Below are 22,152 nucleotides of genomic sequence, written 5' to 3' on the forward strand. Positions count from 1 at the left end.
TCGACAAATCAGTGTGTAAAAAAATTGGCCTAACAATTACAAACTAACAAATTCATGATCATTGTACCGACCATAGAACCTACGAAATGATGACTTTAAACGAGACTGTTGATATTCCTGTTTCATCAACTTGTTTGTCAATAACTTACCTCGTTTTAGAAATTGTTCAAACGTAGAGTCTGTTCTTGTGTATCGAATCAACTGAGAGATATACACCCAATATGCAGGTGATAAGGGTGTTTTGCTGCATAAGTAAGGGAAGTTGACGATTGAAAAGTTAAAGTCATCACGTTTATCATAAAGCTTTGTTGGTGTAATCTGGTTCCCGCTAAAAATTGAAAATGCCATAATTCCGTGAAAAATCAGTGAAGCGGAATGAAATTCAAACTTGATTTATAACTCATCATGGTAAAGTCACATACCAAAAATCAGCTCAATATCTGCAACGTTTAGAAAAAAATTGCGGAAAACCCTGAAAAATTGAAAAGGACGTAATTCCGCCAAAAATCATTGAAGCGGAACGAAATGCAAACTTGATCTGTAGCTCATCAAGATACACTCACATACAAAAAAAGCTCAATATCTGCAAGCATTTAGAAAAAAGTGCGGAAAACCAAGTGGGACAGACTGACAGAGGGACAGACGGACAGCTAGACAGACAGACGGACGGACAGACTCAGAGGAAACCTATAGTCCCCTCCGGTTTCACCGGTAGGGGACTAATAAGGGAAATGACAAAAGAAAAGTTGAAGTCATCACAATTATCATAAAGTTAGTTGTTTGTTTATCATCAATGTCTTTCATTTGATATGGTTGCTCAATGCGTTTACAATATTCACTTGTTATAGACGACTTTCCTGTGCCTTTAAAACCATGGATAACAATAACAATATTATCATTTGATTTTTCTCTACTAATGTCTGCAGTTCTGTTTTTGAGTTTTGAGTAGTAATTCTGCCATTATGTAGAACTTTAAATGACAGGTATCAGACTGAGTATGTTAACATTTATTACGGAAATTAACATTGATATATACAAGTACCTATAACTAGAATTTAATGAATTGACTTTTATCCCACGTAGAAGTTTAATTTGACATTTGAAATCAAATGCATTGTACATTTGCTTTGATTATTATCTGCTGAAGAGTAAAACATGCATAGGCTTCTCTGGAAAAAAAAACTTAAATCATTTTGTATTCCTTGCTTTTAAATACTCATTACAAACAAAGAGGCATATCTTAATTAAACACAAATAGTATAACACTACATTTGACTCGAGTTTATCGTGTTTCACTTCCCACATCAAACGTTTTAATAATACCATCATATTCACGTTTGATTCTAATAAGACGTCCAGATGTCTCTTCGCGTTTATTGAAATCTTTTGAATTTTCAAATGCTACAATCAGTCGGTGTAATTCACCCTTTGCACGGTTTAGAGTTAATAACATTTCTTCTTTCAATCCTAGAGTGAACTGAACGTCAATCAATAACTCAATACAATCAATAATGACAAGATTGACAGGGTTCTGTTCAATAATTAGATCACATAATCTTAATTCAATTTGTAAAATTCTTTCAGCTTTTTTAAATTTTCCAAGAGATATAAGACACTTTGCATAATTGTAAGCGAGATCAAGTAAAGTAAGATCTGTCACTGATATTTTATATTTCAATTCAAGCGCCTGTTTGTAGGCTGGTACTGCCTTTTCAAAATTTCCTAATTTCATGTAAGCTTTCCCAAGAATCTCAAAAAGCATAGATCGAGCATCATAGTAATAATCGGATATATTTTCAAACCGCTGAAGACTATTGGTAAGCAGAATTACGGCCTTTTCATTTTGACCCATTTCTATTAAATTTTCTGCAACATTTCTTTCAGAGACTATTATAGCCTTTAGAGGGGCTTTTGTCTCCAACTTTATCTCTAAACTTTTTTGGAAGAAATGCGCTGCCTTTTCCCGGTCTCCTTTATTTTTATACATTATTCCCATGTTGTTCATTACAGAACCAATAATAGGGTGCTTCTCTGTTCCAATAACGTGGAGTCTTCGTCTTAACACTTCAAGTTGCAAAGGTTCACCTTTCCCGATACGGCCTGTTAAAATTGAAAGATTTGCTTATATTTACGTATCCTTATACCTAAACTTTTACCTCATGATTCGGTTTTTACCTTACCTGATATATTGTAAAATATTGCAAGGTTCTGCATTGTTTGAAGGATAAGGTGTTCATAGTACATTTTCTGTTCCTTTTCGACTTCAAGTGCCATTTCTAAAACACTAGTAAATGTACGAAAATCAGTGAACATAAATTACCTGCACATGAAAGAAATTTCTAAAATGAAAATACAAATATCCCCGCTGGAAAATTGTCTCAATGACAATTGTAGGTTTCTTAGTGACACCACTCAGTATTTAAAAAATAAAATTACAATCGAAGATTATATTTGTATTACCTAAAAGATTCCGTAAACTTCCCTTGACATCCAAGATTCCAACCGTAACTTTGACATAAGTGAGCAAGGTAAAAGTCTCTTCTTTCGGGATGGCGTTTTCTTAATTCAAATGCAACTCGAAACATGTCCTCTCCCTCGTCATAATTTCCCTAAAATTCATTTGACGTCATTGGATTTTAAAAATAATTGGATGGATTTATTTCTGTGAAAATATGTTAATCATAAAATAAATTGGATTGTGACAACCAATTCATTTATACCTTAATGTTCGTGAGGACCCTTCCATATCCTGTTAACACTTTAGATTCATCTATTTCCTCTTTGAACTCTCTAGTTTTTTGCAAGCATTTCTCAAAATATTCTATACCAAACTCTGTCAAAGAACACTCAAATATCAAATATATTCACTGCGTCGTTTTCTTTTCTTAGTTAATATAAATAACATTTCCAAAGAAAATTTTGCGGAAAGAATTTCTTCTAAATCTTCTCAATAAAGATTTGCAGAGTTGTTTAGCCCATTCTCTAGTTTTCAGTAATTTAAATTGTTTCTGTCAGTAAATTGAGCTTATCATCAGTAATTTCGTGTTGGTTATACCTTGGCTCATTTGATATCTTTTAGATATGAATAATTTTATTGCTATGTTCTTATCTGTTTTTTTTCATCATGTATCATACATTATTAATAAATGGGACTTCGTATATAAATCATTATCCCTATCATTACTTAAGTCTTAAAATTACATAGGGAAAACAACTAAAATTCGGAGCATGAGCATGACTAATACACGTAGGTCAATTAATATTCGTTATAGTAAGCAGCTCTGTATGGTTCGTACCGTATGTTGTCATGGCAGTGAATAGAATAGCTCCGTCTGCAATAGTGGTGGCTGCTAAATCTACAAACACAGGGTACGTGTCCTCTGTGCAATGAATGACGTCAGTGAACAGTTGCTGAAAATTTTGGTGTTCCACATTCAACATACACATCGCCCCTGCGTAATCTTCTGTTTGTGATTTCTTCTCTATTTCTTTTAATATATTCGCAAATGTTTGACAAAATCTTCTTCGAACACCTATAATATGTAATAATAATTTATTCTTGAATTAGACTTTCTGTAATTGAAAATTGAAAATCACTATCAAATGAGATTTACCTTCTAAATCTTTAATTTTTAAATATTCCCGTATACAATCTCGCAGGATTCCATGAATGTTGAGTCTTCCCGTAAGATCAGGCGATACATGATGGTGCTGAAGTAGGGTTCGTAATGAATCCTGACTTTCTTGGTCGGAAATTCCTTTCAAATATTAAAGTGTCATAATTTGTTTTATTGTGATTATTTGATGAATAAAGGAGATAAATATGTATTGGAGTAGATACCTAAAATTTCCGTGACCTCTTCTTCGTTAAATGATCCAGGTATGTAGTTAATGACCGCCAAATGTTCTTTTAAAGTCGCTGAGAGGCGATCCAAAAATCCTTTATACATTGAATCTGAAAATGTATGAGTATACATTAAAACTTTGTTTCAAATATTTGTAAATTATCGGCAAAGCTTTTCCCTGATGTACTTATATATGTAAACAAGAGGCCCAGGGGCCACATCGCTCACCTGAGCACTTTGGCTAGGAAAAAGCAGAATTCACTTTAGTATTGAAAAGTTTAAATATAGAAAGGGGTATGATTTAAACACTTGGATCTACACTTCCTATGGATGCTTTTTGAATTAATATGACACATAATGGCTTTGCTGTTCTTGAGATGGAAATTTTTATTGATATATCCTTTATAATTCCTTTGTATAACTATGATCCCCCTGTTATGGCCGCTCTATTCTCGTGGGGGAGGAGGGAGGGGGGTATCATGATTTGAACAAATTTAAATCTACATTACCAGAGGATGCTTTTTTATTATTATGACCAATTATGGGCTTGTTCTTGTGAAGAATTTTAAATATTTTTCCTGTGTATTCCTAGTATATAAAACTTTGATCACCCTTTGTGGCCCGACCTTAGCCCTGGGGGTTATGATCTGAACAAACTTGAATCTGCACTACCTAAGGATTCTTGCATATCACAGCTTTGGTGTTCTCTAGAAGATTTTTGAAATATTTTTCTTATGTATTCCTTTGTAAAACTTTGATCACTCATTGTGGCCCCACCCTAACCCCAGGGGTTATGATTTGAACAAACTTGAATCTGCACTACCTGGGGATGCTTCCACATAAATAAGACCAGTCCCAGCTTTGGTGTTCTCGAGAAGAAGATTTTTTAAAAGATTTTTCTTATGTATTCCTATGTAAAACTTTGATCCCCCATTGTGGCCCCACCCTAACCCTGGGGGTCATGATTTGAACAAATTTGAATTTTTACTACCTCACAATGATTCCACATAAGTTTCATGTTTTCAAGCACAGTAGTTCTTGAGAAGAATTTTAAATGATGCCATTAGTTTTTCACAAAATCATAATTATCTCCCGTTGAAAGAAGGCGTGGCCCTTCATTTGAACAAACTTGAATCCCCTTTACCCAAGGATACTTTTGGCAAGTTTGGTTGAAATTGGCCCATTGGTTCTTGAGAAGAAGATGAAAATGTGAAACGCTTACGACAAAGACAACAACGAGAACGACGACGACGACAGACAACGGACAAATTTCGATCAGAGTAGCTCACTTGAGCCTTCGGCAGATTTCTTAAATTTACCCAATAATTACTTAAATATCATATTTCAACAAATTATTTAAAAAGATTATTCTATCTCTTACCTACTCGTTCGTCTTGAACGTAATATTCCGAGCTCAGTATCCTTAATCTGCTCCTACTAAGAAGCTCAATAATATCATCTGCATCCAGAGGGTTACTGTCATCTGCAATTTCGGCTCCAGACAGAATTAATGCCAGAGGGATGCCCTCACAAAGTTCTACGATTTTTCCAATTTTAGTTGCCTCTATCAGTGAAGGACATACATATCGAAATAATTTCACAGAGTCTTGATGACACATTGGACGTAAGTGAAAATCCTCGAAATTTTCTCTCCACATCGATAAACAAGTAATAGATGTTACCAAAATTTTGATGTATTTTGTTCGAGCAAGACTCTCAATAATGTGATTTGCAAATTCAAATTGACTTTCGTTGAATATATCTTCAGCATTATCGAAAATTATTAGATAAGATGCTTTCCTGTAGGCAATATTTTCTGTGAGAATAACCAACATTTCGTCAAGGCTCTCGTTGGTAAAGGCCTCATATAAAAAATGACGACCTAAAGCTTTAAGTAATCCTTCACAATTAACAACATTTTTTAAATCTACCCAAATAGATTTACAATCGACCAAGTCACAAAACCGTCGTGCTATTGACGATTTTCCTATAGCTTTCAATCCGTGAATGACGATTACATCAGACTTAATGTATTTATTCATTACCTCTCCGAGTTCTTCGTCTCTTCCTATAAAGGTAGCCATCTTGTTTATTCTCTACATATAAGAACTTGCGTCGTTTCTACTGTTCGTACTTCAGCAAAATTTATTCAAAAAGAACAATGCTATATAAGCATGATAACAATCCATTTATTTGCCCTCTTCTGGGTTTAAAAAACCGTACCTGAATGCAAAGTGTGAATTATTTCTACAGGTATATGATACTTTCTCATAGAAGGACCATTACTCATACTTTTCAGAATTGTCTTAAACAAAGTCATTTAATTTCTTTCAAAACTAAGAAACTTAATCTTAAACAACGCTATTTATATATATAAAAAAAAAAAAAAAATAACCGATCCAGAGATCCAGGACCAACAGTGGCTGTCAGCTATCATCCGCAACTGTACTCGGCAATGCTGGTACCGGACATCCATGACTGTACCTGCTCACTAATATCAAAAACGGAATGTCAGAGCAAGATTTTCCGGATTGTTCAACGTATTAAACTATATGTTGTTGATTAAGTATGGATTGTTTTTTAATGAAAAATACGAAATGTGTTAATATGGAGGAAAGAAAATTTCTGATTTTAAATAAATCTACTTTATGGAAGGCTGTAATCGCCAAAACGGTAACAATAACTGGCTTAGTGAATATATCGCGGAAAATATATGTAAGCTTGACTATGCCTAAATCCATTGTATGAATCGCTATTATCTCTAAAAAGTAACATTTACTACAGCGTACATTTTGTATATCTATGACTGTATCCTGTGCCTGATATACAACATCTGCGACTGTACCTGTGCCGTACATACACACTACCACTGACTCAACTCGAGCTTGATTAATAACATCCACAACAAAAAATTCTGTGGATTTTCTCCGATTTAGATTTAGACTGAATTCAATCAAAGCGCAATTAACGCTAATCTTTATATAACCCATGACAGTGATACCGAGACAAACGATGTCAGCAGTAATTAGGGAAGGATCCAAAACTTTTACAGATTTAAGTTTAAAGCTTTATGTTCAGAGTACAATATGAGCCAGGTCTTTAATTTTTTTTTTGGGGGGGGGGGCTGGGGGCATGATTTCAATATCCAAAGTGCTCAATAATAATGATGAATTTAAAATGAAACATGCTAGTATAATTATAGAAAATATGCGAATAAACAATAAACAAAATAAAATAAAAAAGGAAATTAAAATAAATATTGGAATTAATTTGTAATCCTTAATTTTATGTTAGAAAGTATAAGTACGTCACAATATTATTAATTTCACCCATTTCATTGATCACGCAAGTGGTGTCAATGAAAAACACAGGTTTTTTCCCATAAATATATGTCTTACGATATATACGGGTGGAATGGGCTGATTCACCCGTTTTCAATGTGTTATATATAAACATCTCAAGTGCACCCCAGGAAGTAGCCTCCTATGCCCTGCATGAAAAAGAATAGATCCTGACAAAAAAAAACTTTATTTATTTACAAAGTACATAAAATTTACTAGGCACAGGCATCAAAGTTGTAAAAATAGACTGGAAGACCCCCCCCCCCTCCCCCCCGAAAAAAAATAAATTCTCAAAAGAAATAAAAATTAATTTTATATGCATGGAACAATTAACATCTTGACTGGTCGATAACCGTGGTGTGATACCTGAAATATGTAGGGTATGGTATTAAAATAATTGATCATATTAAAGGAAATTAATGCTATAATTATCGATAACATCCGAAGAAAATATTTGTATAAGTAAATATTTTTATTAGATCCACCTCTCTAAGATTCTGCTGTACTATCCAGACAACTCTAGAAATTTTACACCATGACTGTACCGGTGTCTGATTGACAACATCCACGAATGTACCTGTCCAGTACACACACTCCATGACTGTACCAGTGCTTATAAACAACATCCCTGACTGTACCTGTGCCTTATAAACAACATCCCTGACTGTACCTGTCCAGTACACACACTTTATTCTACATCCATGACTGTACCAGTGCTTATAAACAACATCCATGACTGTACCTGTACCTTATAAACAGCATCCCTGACTGTACCTGTGCCTTATAAACAACATCCATGACTGTACCTTTGCCTTATAAACAACATCCATGACTGTATCTGTGCCTTATAAACAACATCCCTGACTGTACATGTGTCTTATAAACAGCATCCATGACTGTACCTGTGCCTTATAAACAACATCCATGACTGTACTTGTCCAGTACACACACTTTATTCTACATCCATGACTGCATCTTGCTTTATTAACAACATCCAAGAAAAGTTATTCAAGGCTCTACTTAAAGTTTGTTCTTTTTCGTTTGTGACCCGAACCCCCACCCCGTCAAAAAAATTGAATCATATGCCTGCAAGAAGGCGTGGGATTTAGACTTTCGTTTTTAAGAGGAAATACTCCTTCTTTCGATAAACTCCATTCTCGCCTTCACAACTTCTGCCAAGTTTTATTATTATTGTAGAAGAGTTTATAAGTAATGGATTAATTATTTTAAAACCAGTGTCAAAAAGTTAACTGCTCATTTAAAACTCTTCTCATAAAGAGGGGGAAGGGTTAGACAATTTTATAAATTGAAATCGGGCTTTAAACATAACGAGTGAACAAGATTTTCAAATACTCATGGAAATGGATAAATAACCATCAAATCTCTCCGTATGTTTAACTTATGTAAAAGTCAACTGACATATTAGATTCATTGGGAATAAAATGACTATTTTTGCTGCTTTTAGTCTGTAAACATATGTTCTACACCCTCACCCACCCCACACCCTCACCCCCACCCCCAAATAACTCACTCCCCTGAAATAAAAAACAATTGGTATAAATTTGAAGTTGTGAAATAACAATTCATAATACTTGAAAAAGGAATTGTTGTTTCAGTGAGGGGGGGGGGGGGATAAAAATATTTTCCGTTGATTTCTAAAGAGATGAGATGAAGTTTTACCAAAATTATAAACTTACCTCTCTTTGTTTTCCCAAATAAGTTAATATGTTTTCTGATAAAATTCACATAAATATTCGGTATGTAAATATGAAAAAATCATTCCAATATGTTAACTTTCTAAATTAACTCTGCGATAGGTGGCAGAATTTTACTATCATTCTTGCTATCATATAGTTTATTCAAGCATGCGTATTAAAGTTATTGAGACAAGCCTTCTGCATTAGCAATACTAGTCCCCTACCGGAAAGTGTAATCTGGTTCCCATTAAAAATTGAAAATGCTGTAATTCTGTCAAAAATCATTGAAGCGGAACATAATGCAAACTTGATCTATAACTCATCAAGATACACTGACATACCAAATATCAACACTCAATATCTGCAAACGTTTTAAAAAAAGTGTGGAAAACCCTTAAAAATTAAAAAGGTTGTAATTCCCTCAAAAATCAATGAAGCGGAACGAAATTAAAAACCTGATCTGTAACTCATCAATACACACTAACATATCAAAATCAGCTTATCTGCAAGCGTTTAGAAAAAAATGCGGAAAACCAAGTGGGACAGAGTGACAGCTAGGCGGACAGACAGACGGACGGACAGACTCAGAGGAAACCTATCGTCCCCTCCGGTTTCAATTTATTTTATTAGTTAATTGTTTATAGAAATCGGAGGGAACGATAGGTTTCCTCTGAGTCTGTCCGTCCGTCTGTCGGTCTGTCTGTCTGTCAGTCTGTCCCACTTGGTTTTTCCGCACTTTTTTCTATACGCTTGCAGATATTGAGCTGATTTTTGGTATGTGAGTGTATCTTGATGAGTTACAGATCAAATTTGCATTTCGTTACGCTTCAGTGCTCTTTGACGGAATTACGACCTTTTCATTTTTTCAGGGTTTTCCGCAATTTTTTTCTAAACGCTTGCAGATATTGAGCTGATTTTTGGTATGTGGCTTTACCATGATGGGTTATAGATGAAGTTTTTATTTCGTTCCGCTTCATTGATTTTTGACAGAATTATGGCATTTTCAATTTTTAACGGGAACCAGATTACACTTGCCGGTAGGGGACTAGTATTGCTAATGCAATGCTCTCAGAATGCTTGTTCTTGATGAAAGGGCAGATTAATTACTCTATTTGCATAAATGTACCACAAAATTAGAACTCTTTAGTGTGCAGTGTATAGAGGGCTCTTAAGCACATGAAAAAAAATCCAACTTTTTCCTCATTTTCCTCTCCTGTTTATTTCATGTTTCATCATTGGCTTATTTCTTAATTCTTTTGAATGCCATTTAAACATTGAATTGTGAAGTGTAGATACATGTAGTATTACATGTACTGCAATAATTATTTTCAATAGGTCTTTCTTTGTTAACACGATAAAATGCACTATTCCATCCTAAAATGTTTTCAACTATGAAAACATTTTTACACCTTCTTCTGTGTCAATCCCAAAGTTGCGGGGTATTATTATCATAGTTTACAACTGATTATACGTCAAACGTATACGACAAATGTTTATTAAAATTAATTAAAATTAATAATAGTAATTGGCTATGAGTTGACTTATAGCTTTGAGTTTTCCACCTGTACACTGATGATTATTCGTGTCTCGAACTTGATTCTAATTGATTTTCATGGTCAAATTTTAAGAGTCAATGACACACTTAAAGATCAAAATTTGTGAGTAAAATAAAATTGTTTAAATATTGTTGTTTTTTATGGTAGGATGGTCCAAATACAGTATACAATACGTACCTCTTAAATCCTGAGAAGTTTATTGTGTGTAAATCTTGATTATACGGCATAGGTACAGTCATAGATGTAGTGTGTGTCATACACAGGTACAGTTGTGGATGTTGTTTATAAGGCACAGGTACAGTCATGGATGTAGAATAAAGTGTGTGTACTGGACAGGTACAGTCGTGGATGTTGTTTATAAGGCACGGGTACAGTCAGGGATGTAGAGTTAGATGTGTATATTGCACAGGTACAGTCATGGATGTTGTTTATAAGGCACAGGTACAGTCATGGATGTTGTTTATAAGGCACAGGTACAGTCAGGGATGTAGAGTTAGATGTGTATACTGCACAGGTACAATCGTGGATGTTGTTTATAAGGCACAGGTACAGTCAGGGATGTAGAGTTAGATGTGTATACTGCACAGGTACAATCGTGGATGTTGTTTATAAGGCACAGGTACAGTCAGGGATGTAGAGTTAGATGTGTATACTGCACAGGTACAATCGTGGATGTTGTTTATAAGGCACAGGTACAGTCATGGATGTTGTTTATAAGGCACAAGTACAGTCATGGATGTAGAATAAAGTGTGTGTACTGGGCAGGTACAGTCGTGGATGTTGTCAATCAGACACCGGTACAGTCATGGTGTAAAATTTTTAGAGTTGTCTGGATAGTACAGCAGAATCTTAGAGAGGTGGATCTAATAAAAATATTAACTTATACAAATATTTACTTTGGATGTTGTCGATAATTTTAGCATAAATTTCCTTTAATATGATCAATTATTTTAATACCATACCCTACATATTTCAGGTATCACACCACGGTTATTGACCAGTCAAGATGTTAATTGTTCCATGCATATAAAATTAATTTTTATTTCTTTTGAGAATTTTGTTTTTGGGGTGGGGGGTGGGTGGGTTCTTCCAGCCTATTTTTACAACTTTGATGCCTGTGCCTAGTAAATTTTATGTACTTTGTAAATAAATGAAGGTGTTTTGTCAGGAACTATTCTTTTTCAGGGCATAGGAGGCTACTTCCTGGGGTGCACTTGAGAGGTTTATATATAACACATTGAAAACGGGTGGATCAGCCCATTCCACCCGTATATATCGTAAGACATACAAATGTATATTTATGGGAAATAAAACCTGTGTTTTTCATTGACACCACTTGCGTGATCAATGAAATGGGTGAAATTAATAATATTGTGACGTACTTATACTTTCTCACATAAAATTAAGGATTACAAATTAATTCCAATATTTATTTTAATTTCCTTTTTTATTTTACTTTGTTTATTATTTACTCGTATATTTTCTATAATTATACTAGCATGTTTCATTTTTAAATTCATCATTATTATTGAGCACGTAGGATATTGAAATCATGCCCCCAGCCCCCCCCCCCCCCAAACAAAAAAAATAAATAAAGACCTAGTTCATATTGTTCTCTGAACATAAAGCTTTAAATTTAAAATCTGTAAAAGTTTTGGATCCTTCCCTAATCACTGCTGACATCGTTTGTCTCGGTATTACTGTCATGGGTAATATAAAGATTAGCGTTAATTGCGCTTTGATTGAATTCAGTTTAAATCTAAATCGGAGAAAATCCACAGAATTTTTTGTTGTGGATGTTATTAATCAAGCGCGGGTTGAGCCAGTGGTAGTGTGTATGTACGGCACAGGTACAGTCGCAGATGTTGTATACCAGGCAGAGGACACAGTCATAGATATACAAAATGTAGGCATAGTCAAGTTTACATATATTTTCCGCGATATATTCACTAAGCCAGTTATCGTTACCGTTTTGGCGATTACAGCCTTCCATAAAGTAGATTTATTTAAAATCAGAAATTTTCTTTCTTCCATATTAACACACTTCGTATTTTTCATTAAAAAACAATCCATACTTAATTAACAAAATATATTATAATATGTTTAACAATCCGGAAAATCTTGCTCTGACATTCCGTTTTTGATATTAGTGAGCAGGTACAGTCATGGATGTCCGGTACCAGCACTGCCGAGTACAATTGCGGATGTTAGCTGACAGACCCCACTCCAAAGGACTCGTAGCTAGGGGGTCTGGCGGCATTGAGGCCCAAAGTGGGTCAAGAATTTTAAAGATTTTAGGAGACAAGAAGGAAGTCTTCTAAAAGACATGTTTATTATTTCTTACCTTAATACTTAGTAATTAATGATGAGATTTTATAATATAATATGAAGGATTATGACTTATTTGAAATAGCAGAATTTGGAAAATTCTAATTTAAAGAGGCTTGGGGGTTGTGGCCATTTTTAGACTATATTGATCTCCTTTAGACGAAGAGCTCCATATGAAGATATAGAAAGTGATCAAATTTTAAAACTAAAATTTTTGAAATTTTTCTTTGCCAAATGATAGTTGACAGCTTAAGATATCATATCTAAAAAATTAAGTTAAATCTGGTGGTTAATTTGTGGTTAATTTGTTGACCCCCAAGCCTCCTTAAGGGGCAGGAAAAAGTAAAATTCCATCAACCCCTGTATATCCTTTTGACGTCTAGGCATTTCTAGAGCTGATTCCATATCTGCTTTTAGAGTAATTTTGAAATAAGAATGATCACTGGTTTTTTTTAACATTTCATAACAGGTAAAAAGGTTACTAAAAGCGTTTGAAGGATAACAGTAATGCTTAAGGATAGACATGTGTTGTTTTCTTATGTTCAGATAATAAATCCTCACTACTAAGGCTGTCTAATATCTACATGTAATTCTTTAGACAAAATAAGGAAATTCAGTCTCTATGTTCATAATACACCTGGAAAAAATGATAGTAGATAGAGAATATGTGTCCAATGGGATAATTTCTTTTATTTTACATAGCATATTAATTCGATAGAGGAAGATAATATTTTTAGAAATATAAAATCAGATTATGTGCATTTTTCTGATGTAGAAACGGATAACATTAACCCAACGCAAAAATAAACAATTCAAGCTTGTATTTGAAGCTATTCAATATTGATTTAAATTCGTAAAAGCAGGAACAAAAAGTGCCAAAAACTTCCAATGGCCCAACTGCATATATTCTACGGAGATTCTTTCTCGTAGCCCACTCTGTCCCAGTAGTCACACCTGTTCTTTCTGAAATCAGAGATCATCTGAGGATTGGGGTATTGAAGCTCCAAGACTAGACTTTTTGATGAACGACACGCCTTATATCCTAACCATAAGGGACTTTTCCAGCTGAAGTTTGGATTACCATACTTCACAAAGTTTCCAAAATACCCTACAATCAATTTGGACAAACGGAAGAAGAATTTGTCTTCTTCACCTGGAACAAGGTCTGGATGCCGGAAGAAGTATGGGAAATCTTCAACATGACATGTCCTGTCTTCACATGACAGTGGTTGTATGTAAGAGTCGAGATTCGGCTGATCAAACACATAAACCCAAACTTTGTTTTCGGCAGATATACGGTCAGCAAGTAAATATAACATCTGTCAATAGCTCAGATATCTCTGGGCGTATATCCATGTTGGAGGTAGGCGAGCTAACGTACAATTGTTTTGTTTCTTCTGTTCTATGATTGCAGGCCGCCATTGACCTATCACCACACCAAACAGAGAGAGTGGAATAGGTGTTGTCAACCTTCTGTATGTCAAACTTAAGCTCTCATACGCAGTTGTTCCAATGATTGTGGGCTTATCTGTTATGTAAGCATTGTCATAAAAGCTTTCTGTGATCTCGAGGCCGTCGATGTAAACACCAAAACGCAGGAAACCTTGAAGAAAGTTCAGAGTGGCGGGTAAGATCAAGCTCTGTGTGACAATGTCTTCAGCAGTCTTGCCTCTCAAACATTCTAGTTTATTGTCATTCGTATCACACCCTACTCCGTTTAATAATCCTGTGGCTGTTCTGTCAGCTACGTCAGAAATTGGAACTTCGATTCCTGGTAATGACATCAATATTGCTCGCTGAAAAAGAGGACTAGATCCAGGCGTCATCATGTGGAATAATGTTGAATGAGCACCAGCACTCTCACCTCCCAACGTTACCTACAAATGGAAATGAATACTTAATTTTTAAAAAAAATAATTCAAATAAATACACGATAGCTTAAGTTCTAAGTTTCTTTTGCGTTCAAATACGGACTTCACAACGATCTACGATCTTGAAGTGTTTTTGCCTTATAGATAAAAAAAAAAAAAAAATGTGCCATTTTTAGTATTTCAGCTACTTTAAGCAATATAGAAATTATTTTTTTTTCTCAGTAATCAAACTTTTAAGATAAACACCTTACTTTGTTTGGGTCTCCGCCGAAATGGTGGATGTTGGTTCGGACCCATTGTAATGCCAGACGCTGGTCATAAAAGCCATAGTTACCACTTCTCTCTACACCAGGGATTTTCAGAAATCGAAGAGGGCCTTAAATACCATATGCAACAAATGGTAACAATTGCTGCAGTATGTGCATATATTTGCCTTTATTTACCCAACTGAGGTAACGTTCTGTTAATAAACTACTATATTTCTTTCTCTTGATTTGATTACTTTATAACTAAAAGAAAAAAGATACAGCAATCTACTTTAAATTAGTTATTTGATACGCTCAGTAACCAATGTACAGCAAGAGAGTCAATCAAAGATCTATCTTTAATATATTTCATGCACAACTATACGTTCGATTTGAAGTCATAAAAATGATTCTAATCTAAGAATTTAGCAAAATAAAAATACCCGTGTCCTTAACCTCTTTTTCGAATATTATGAAACATCTACATTGATCACGGAACAGATAAAACGCATACTATCTAAAGCGTTTCATTCCTTTAATTTATATTTAAAAGATATCTAGCCGATAGTTGAAAGTAACTACAATAATTTCCGCCGCCGAAGCAAGTTTAAGGCCATTGTAGTAAGGACTTCCGGCTGTGCCCGCCTGGTACGATCCACCATGAATCCACACCAAGACTGCGTATTTCTGTTGGCGATTGCCTTTACGTAGATTGTATCTGGTTCTTCTATGGGTGTAAATGTTTAATGTCAAACAGTCCTCGCTCATCGAATTCAAAACATTAATCGAGTTAAAACGTTTTAGATTTTAAACGTTATTATTGTATATTTATTTTACTACTGTACCTGTAGCCTACTGCTTTGATTTTGCCCAGGTATTTTTTGAACCTACAGTGGCTTTATTAATTTTCGTATGAATCAAATTTCATAGTTATGGCAAAAACAGGTAAACTGGGGAAGAGCTACATCTTCATATTCTAAAAAGTAGATATTGTACCGGTCTTGGTTAATCAGCTAACCAACCAACCAAAAAAAAATAATGATAATAAAACAATAACGAAGATTTGTGTTCAGTGAGAAACGGAAAAACAACAGAACTTCTTTAATTCCATTTTCATGTTTTGGGTTTGTCTTTAGTTTCCCCTTTTCTTCAAATAAGTTATTGTCAATATCGAATTGACACTTTTAATTTTGTTCTTCTGTGGTGATATATATATATATATATATATATATATATATATATATATATATATATATATATATATATATATATATATATATATATATATATATATATATATATATATATACAATGTATTTGAAAAATCCTCATACGAGATATTCGTTGTAGGTTACTGAAGAACAAAAACTGTGAAGACGCTTTATCTTTGAACACGCATATCATAAAAGGAATCTTTGATGTACCTGTGGGTTACAGCTTTGTGGGTCCTGAACACAGAACACGCTTGGTTGGTAACACTGAGGACCATACTGCTCGGCAGATCTAATACCGTCCCACGAGCCAAAAGGAACCGAGGCTGAAAATCTAAGGCAAAACAAAGAGAATATTCATCCTTTTATAAAGACGTTGGCACTTAATGATAAAAATCAACATGTGCACTAAATTGATTCTGCACAGAATGACGAATGCTTGTGAATTGAATGATCCATTTCCTGTACTTTTAAAGAAAGATTTTCTAACGTATTTCTGCTACATGTACATGTATATGCACTCCTTATAAAATTTTTGACTCTCTTTAGGCGCTCATATCAGCCGTGGTTCATGGGAAGAAAACTGAATCTTCAGCATGTATAACTTTTTTTTATTTCTGAATTGGTGTTTCTTGAGATGATCTGTAAATAATCCTATCCTATTTTCAACATTTTATTTTGAGTCGTTGAATTTATTTAAAACAATGCAAATGATTGCGTAAAATTTCTGAAGATATTCCCGTTTAATCCGCACCAAAAGTACCAGAGGCCCCTTGAGCTTGTAGTAATGGACTTTTGCGAGGAGCGCTGACTTTTACAGTTGACGGCTTACTTTTACACTAGGACAATGTACGGAAGCTCTTCTACGATATAAATATTTAGGTCAACATTTAATTAAACGAAAATAACGGGTTATTTCAAAGCACAAATAAATTGCCCTTGAAGAAAACGACAACCACCCTACTCTTAACTTCCGGCCTTCACATGTTAGTGCCCCTAACACCATACCTATGACCACTAGAAATATTTTCCCATCTATTATCAATTCTGTACCTCCATACATGACACAGGTTTAAATGTCAAAGTAAACAGTCAACTGTAAAAGTCAGTGCTTCTCGCAAAAGTCCATTAATACATGTAGTATTTAAATTTTATTATTTTTGCATACTACATGTAGGAATATCATTTGAAAAATATTTGCAAATGTAAATATATGAATATTAACCAGGTTTTCAAAATCATGTTTCCTTATTTGTTTATTTATTTATTGTGAATTTCGAAAAAAAAATCCTACTTTAAATTATTCTTTGATTACAGTTTATTAAAATATCATAATTTCATTTTGGGGCTTCTATGCCCAAATCCATGGAAAATTGGTGCTTAAGAGAGAAAAATACTGTTTTAGCAAACCTTGAGGGTTAATTTTAAAGATGCAAATACATGGCATTGTAATGAACCTAAAGTTCAAAATGATTTGAAAATTTAGACATATATATAGAAAATAACTAATGAAAATCGATTTTTGAATGGAACAATTTCCAGGAAATTGCTTCTCCGAATACATCCTTCATGCGCGACAGACAATGTCGAAGGAAAAAGAATAGCTATTTCAAAAGACATACACAACGACGTTCTTATTCCCTGGAATTGAAGAGTTCGAGGACAATAAAAAAGTTTGCTAAGCTTACACTAATATTGTATGCGATGCATTTTGTTTGTTTCTTTACGTCCCTTCGAGAATTTTTTAATCATGTTGAGAAGCCACCACTTGCCAGTGGAGGGCTGCAAATTTAGATCTATACATGACACCACGTAAGGCCATTGAGCAGTGAGGGATCTTCTTCGTGCCAGCACCTACTGCGACACGAGACATCAGTTTTATGGTCTCATCCAAGGACTGGTCTCCACGTCCTGCAGTGGAATTCGAACCCGCGACATAAGAAGCAAAAAACCTTACTCTGCGACTCTAGAGCAAACTCTCTAACCACTACGCCACGCGATTACCCTATGATGGAGTTTCGCTCTGCTAAAGTTTAAGAAAATGGCAGCTAAAACTATGTTCGGCAATTTTTGTATAATTATTTTTTTACTACGACATGTAGTAACAACAAGGATTTTATTCATTTGATATCTATTCAAAATCGTATTGTGTCCGGATATATGTATTTGTCGAAGAAAACACTTTATAGTATGATATATTTATAATTCTAAATTATGAATATCTTAAAAAATTACCAGTGGGTAAGGTACCGTGCCTATGGCCTTCATAGTTGTATTGAATGATCTGAAAATGTAACTAACATTTTTTTTAATCTTAGAAGTGGATTTCATATAAGAGGGCTTGATATGTTTAACTACAAATAAAAATATAACAAAATTACTGTAAACCTGTCAGCCTTTCCGTATGGAATTCCTAAGTAAGATTGTCCCTGCTTGGTGATAATTCCCCTAACTTTTCCAAACTCTGTATTTCGAATGTTAATGTTTTTTTCCCCATGTTTGCCGACAGGCAATGCAAAACTGCTGGAGGATATCAGCACTGCTAGGATAACTAGCAAACAGAACAAAATCAGCGCATGTCTGACCGGTGTGAAGAAAAGTATCCCGTAAGTATAAAAGTATCAGAAACTTGCTGTAGATCAAGATACATAAAGAAAAAATGGTCGATAAAGCACCAGTTATGGTTAATAAGTGTTTTATTTTTTAATATAGTGAGATAGATGAAACTGATAAATGGTTTCGTAACAAAATATCTTTGTAAATCTGTTTCACGTAGTTTCCGAGACATCTGCATTTGGCTGAAATTAAGATGAAATTTAAATTTTTTTTTCTCTTACGTTTTATGTTTATGGGGGGAAAGTTTAACAAGATAAAGTGAATTTTTGAGAAAAATGTGCACTTATATTTATATCGTAAAATTCCATTATTGTCCTTTCTAAAAACATGAAAAATGTCCATTTCTGTTCATAGATAAAATACATTTTGCATGAAATTAAAATAAACTAAGTAAATTGCAATTTTTAATAGAAGTTCAACAAATGCTTAAAATAAACAAAAGAACCTTGATGATTACTATTACATTGTAGTATTATGAGTTTTCTCAGATTAGACCAACTCTTTCCATCACTCTCAATGAATGCTACAAATTGGATGAGAAATCACAATGCATGAAGCTTCTCATAGATGCTCAGACGAAAAGAACATTTTACATATATAATGAATATCTAAATCCACTTAGCACAATAATGGGTTGCTTGTTTGGGAATTAATAGAGTTGTCATAGACGCACTTAACAAAATAAACGCAGTCAAATCCAAGATCTGAACCAAGGGCTAGCAGCACATTACAATAATGCAAAAAAGTTCTCATTAGTAAAGGTGTATTTTTAATTTTCAACTCGGACCCACTCCAAGACCAATCATTGAACACCGAGGACACAAATGATGTATTCGGAATTTCTAAAGAATTGACCTATAGGAGAGAAAAATATCCCGGAAAAAAGTCACATTTAAAACAAACATTCATTTATTTTATTTTACACCCTATGTCTGAAGTTTTTAAATTTGCATTTTGAACCTTAATTCTTTAATTAACAACTTTAAAATTAACCTTCAAAGTTGGATAAAACAGCATTTTCTTCGTTAAAGCACCGGTCTTTGCGTAAACGTTCGCCTAGAAGTGCTTCAAACAGGCCTGCCTTTAAAGAAAGTTACATGATATTTTCATAGGTTGTGTTCCTAGGAATCATTAAGATAGGCATCCCTGTCCTTGGGTCGAAATTCACAAAAAACCTATAAAAAATAAGGAAACATGTTTTTTTGACAACTTGTTTAATTTAAACAATAAAATGCTTTCTTTGGTTAATTGTTAGTACGGGAATTAATGTCGCAGCTGTTGCAGAAAAAATACATAACCCGTGTAAGCGGGTTATGTGATTTTTTTCTGCAATAGCTGCGATATACTACATGTAACAACCAAAGAAAGACATTTTATTGTTTATATTTATATCTTTAAAAAAAAACATTCAAAGTAAATTAATTATGTTAAATATTGTATTGTAGATGTGTATGTCATTGTATGCATAATTGATGGAACAGCCGTTGCTTTAGAAATCTATGCGGTGACTTGCTAGGTGTTGTTTATGAACTGATTAACGGCAATGATTTTCATAAGGAAATAAAGGAAATAATATTCATTGGATGTAAATATATTCATACCATCTATTTTCAAGCACGTAAAGCTCGAATGGTATAGCCGCTGACTGTTGACACCGCAGGTAATAGTGTACTTTTTAAGAATCATGGTTCGACACCTGGCGACATACTTTCATAGTTGTAAATTCTCGCCTACTTTCAAACTATACTATTTTTTAAGGACTTTGTGTATTTTCTTTTAATTATCTAATATCTTTTATGCATGCTCATTCTTGATAAAAATAGACCATATGGAGAAATGGTGCTCAGTTTATACACGAGATTACTTCTATGTGATAACTTTTTATTATTTATAAAATCCTGCGAATTTCCATTTTTTTTTTTAATTATATTTAAACCTTCAAGTGTTTCGTTTCGTTTTGTTTGTTTGTTTGGTTTGGTTTGGTTGTTGGTTGTCACGGTAACATATGGTAGGACGCTTGCTTAGTGATCGGGAGACCAGGGTTCGATACCGTTCGCCGGGCTGCGTCATACCTAAGATGTAAACATGGGCATTAAAATGAAAGTCACGCGTCTTTCGAATGAGGCCTAAAAAAGCGAGATTCCGTGTCATGGTAGGCGTTGGCACGATAAAGAAACCCTCACTGCTAAATGGCCTTGAGTGCCCATATATACGTCTAAATTTGAAGCCCAACTTGCATACGGTGACGTCTCTTTATGAGTGAAAAATTCTCGAATATGACGATTAAACAATCTTGGAGAGGACTTATATAGGCCATGCCTGATGTCCAATCCAATTATGTAAACTGACTTTACATAATAAAATACTGATTAAATTAAATTAAACAGCATACAATCAATCAATCATCCAATCAAATTAAAAACTCTTCACGAAATCATAAATCATCTATAATTTATAAAAATAGGCTTTCTTCTGCACCTTTTAATCGGCGAAAGAACTTTATCAACTTGCAATTAACATTTACTTTTCATCATCAAAATTGAATAATAAGACACCGATTCTGTGCTCTTTTCTTCAATAAAACAATGAACTCTCGCTTCGAATTTTCAAAAAGAAAAAGCGGTCGCAACTTTCACTTTGGTATCAATAATCTTTTCATAGCGAAAGAACTTTATTTTAAATATTTAGCACATAAAAATTAGCGATTTTTTAAAAATTGAATTTTCTCTGTAAACCTTTCTGGAATCTGTCGTCAATTTAGCCTCCAATTCGGCTGATATGCAAGTGAGCAGAATGAACACCATTTCTTCATATGCACTAAAGAGAAAGCAAATCGTAAATTCCAATGTAATTGAAATTTAACTTAAACACAGTCACACGGAGCTATACCTTTCTTCGAGGGCAAGAACTATTCGCTCTGCACTTATTGTATGTTTATTGTATATCTAATTTTTTCTATACTTTCAGAACAAGTAAGTTAAATTCTTGAATAGATATGAATGAAATATATGGAGATAACGAACAGTATTCAAGCTCAAAAGTCCATTAAACAATACAAAATAGGAGCAGAGCAAACACGGACCTCCAAACATCAGAGGTGGGATCCGATGAAGTGAATTTTGAGGCGGGTTTAGTAACATAAAATTTATGTAGCATTTCGAAACCTTTTTCTACTATAATTTGGCTTTGCTTTCAATGAAATTTCTACAATGTAAAGGTTCAATCCTATTAATCCAGTAAAAGAGTACGAATCAAGGACAGGGCAAAAACATGGAAACACAAGGGATGGGATCAGGTGCCAAGTAGGAGTAAGCTTCCCCTGTCGACCGCTCACATCTATATGTATTGATCCGGTAGACGGATTACACGTAATCCGTAGTCATAATGGTATAAAAACAAATGGTGTAACCTATCAATGAAAACTCGGAGAATAAATCTGCCA

General features: G+C 34.1%; 4 protein-coding genes and 1 pseudogene across 5 annotated transcripts in view; 1 reads left to right on the forward strand and 4 right to left on the reverse strand.

Moving 5' to 3' along the window:
- Positions 1-1,282: 1,282 nt before the first annotated feature.
- Positions 1,283-2,325, reverse strand: LOC133188006 (nephrocystin-3-like). The gene is made up of 2 exons (XM_061323396.1): positions 2,181-2,325; positions 1,283-2,100 (listed from the first exon to the last, which is right to left on the reverse strand). The coding sequence occupies exons 1-2, from the start codon at positions 2,311-2,313 to the stop codon at positions 1,283-1,285; spliced, it is 951 nt and encodes a 316-aa protein (XP_061179380.1). The 5' UTR covers positions 2,314-2,325.
- Positions 1,934-22,152, forward strand: part of LOC133187428 (cytosolic 10-formyltetrahydrofolate dehydrogenase-like) — a 393,706-nt gene continuing 373,487 nt past the window's right edge. For both annotated transcript variants that reach the window (XM_061322796.1, XM_061322795.1), the window contains exon 1: positions 1,934-1,944. The gene's annotated coding sequence lies outside the window, so the exon portion shown is untranslated. The remainder of the gene's footprint in view (positions 1,945-22,152) is intronic.
- On the reverse strand, positions 2,367-3,522 carry LOC133187430 (uncharacterized). Its single transcript, XM_061322799.1, has 3 exons — positions 3,297-3,522; positions 2,721-2,833; positions 2,367-2,609 (listed from the first exon to the last, which is right to left on the reverse strand). The coding sequence occupies exons 1-3, from the start codon at positions 3,445-3,447 to the stop codon at positions 2,457-2,459; spliced, it is 417 nt and encodes a 138-aa protein (XP_061178783.1). The 5' UTR covers positions 3,448-3,522; the 3' UTR covers positions 2,367-2,456.
- Positions 3,798-5,929, reverse strand: LOC133188007 (uncharacterized). Its single transcript, XM_061323397.1, has 2 exons — positions 5,227-5,929; positions 3,798-3,955 (listed from the first exon to the last, which is right to left on the reverse strand). Exons 1-2 carry the CDS (start codon positions 5,927-5,929, stop codon positions 3,798-3,800), a joined length of 861 nt encoding a protein of 286 aa, XP_061179381.1.
- Positions 13,668-20,396, reverse strand: LOC133188008 (crystal protein-like; annotated as a pseudogene).

Source organism: Saccostrea echinata, unplaced genomic scaffold, assembly GCF_033153115.1.
Source record: "Saccostrea echinata isolate AGI-Se365-2 ecotype Australia unplaced genomic scaffold, CSIRO_AGI_Sech_v1 ptg000015l, whole genome shotgun sequence".
In the NCBI taxonomy this organism is placed as follows: domain Eukaryota; kingdom Metazoa; phylum Mollusca; class Bivalvia; order Ostreida; family Ostreidae; genus Saccostrea; species Saccostrea echinata.

Bases quoted from the DNA above. Each gene is read 5' to 3' on its own strand.
- LOC133188006 (XM_061323396.1), bottom strand. From the start codon at position 2,313: ATGTTCACTGATTTTCGTACATTTACTAGTGTTTTAGAAATGGCACTT. The intron at 2,101-2,180 runs GTAAGGTAAAAA...CAATTTTAACAG, and splicing joins AATATTTTACAATATATCAG to GCCGTATCGGGAAAGGTGAA.
- LOC133187430 (XM_061322799.1), bottom strand. From the start codon at position 3,447: ATGTGTATGTTGAATGTGGAACACCAAAATTTTCAGCAACTGTTCACT. The intron at 2,834-3,296 runs GTACGAACCATA...GTTCTTTGACAG, and splicing joins CACTGCCATGACAACATACG to AGTTTGGTATAGAATATTTT. The intron at 2,610-2,720 runs GTATAAATGAAT...AATGAATTTTAG, and splicing joins GGGTCCTCACGAACATTAAG to GGAAATTATGACGAGGGAGA.
- LOC133188007 (XM_061323397.1), bottom strand. From the start codon at position 5,929: ATGGCTACCTTTATAGGAAGAGACGAAGAACTCGGAGAGGTAATGAAT. The intron at 3,956-5,226 runs GTAAGAGATAGA...ATACATTTTCAG, and splicing joins CGTTCAAGACGAACGAGTAG to ATTCAATGTATAAAGGATTT.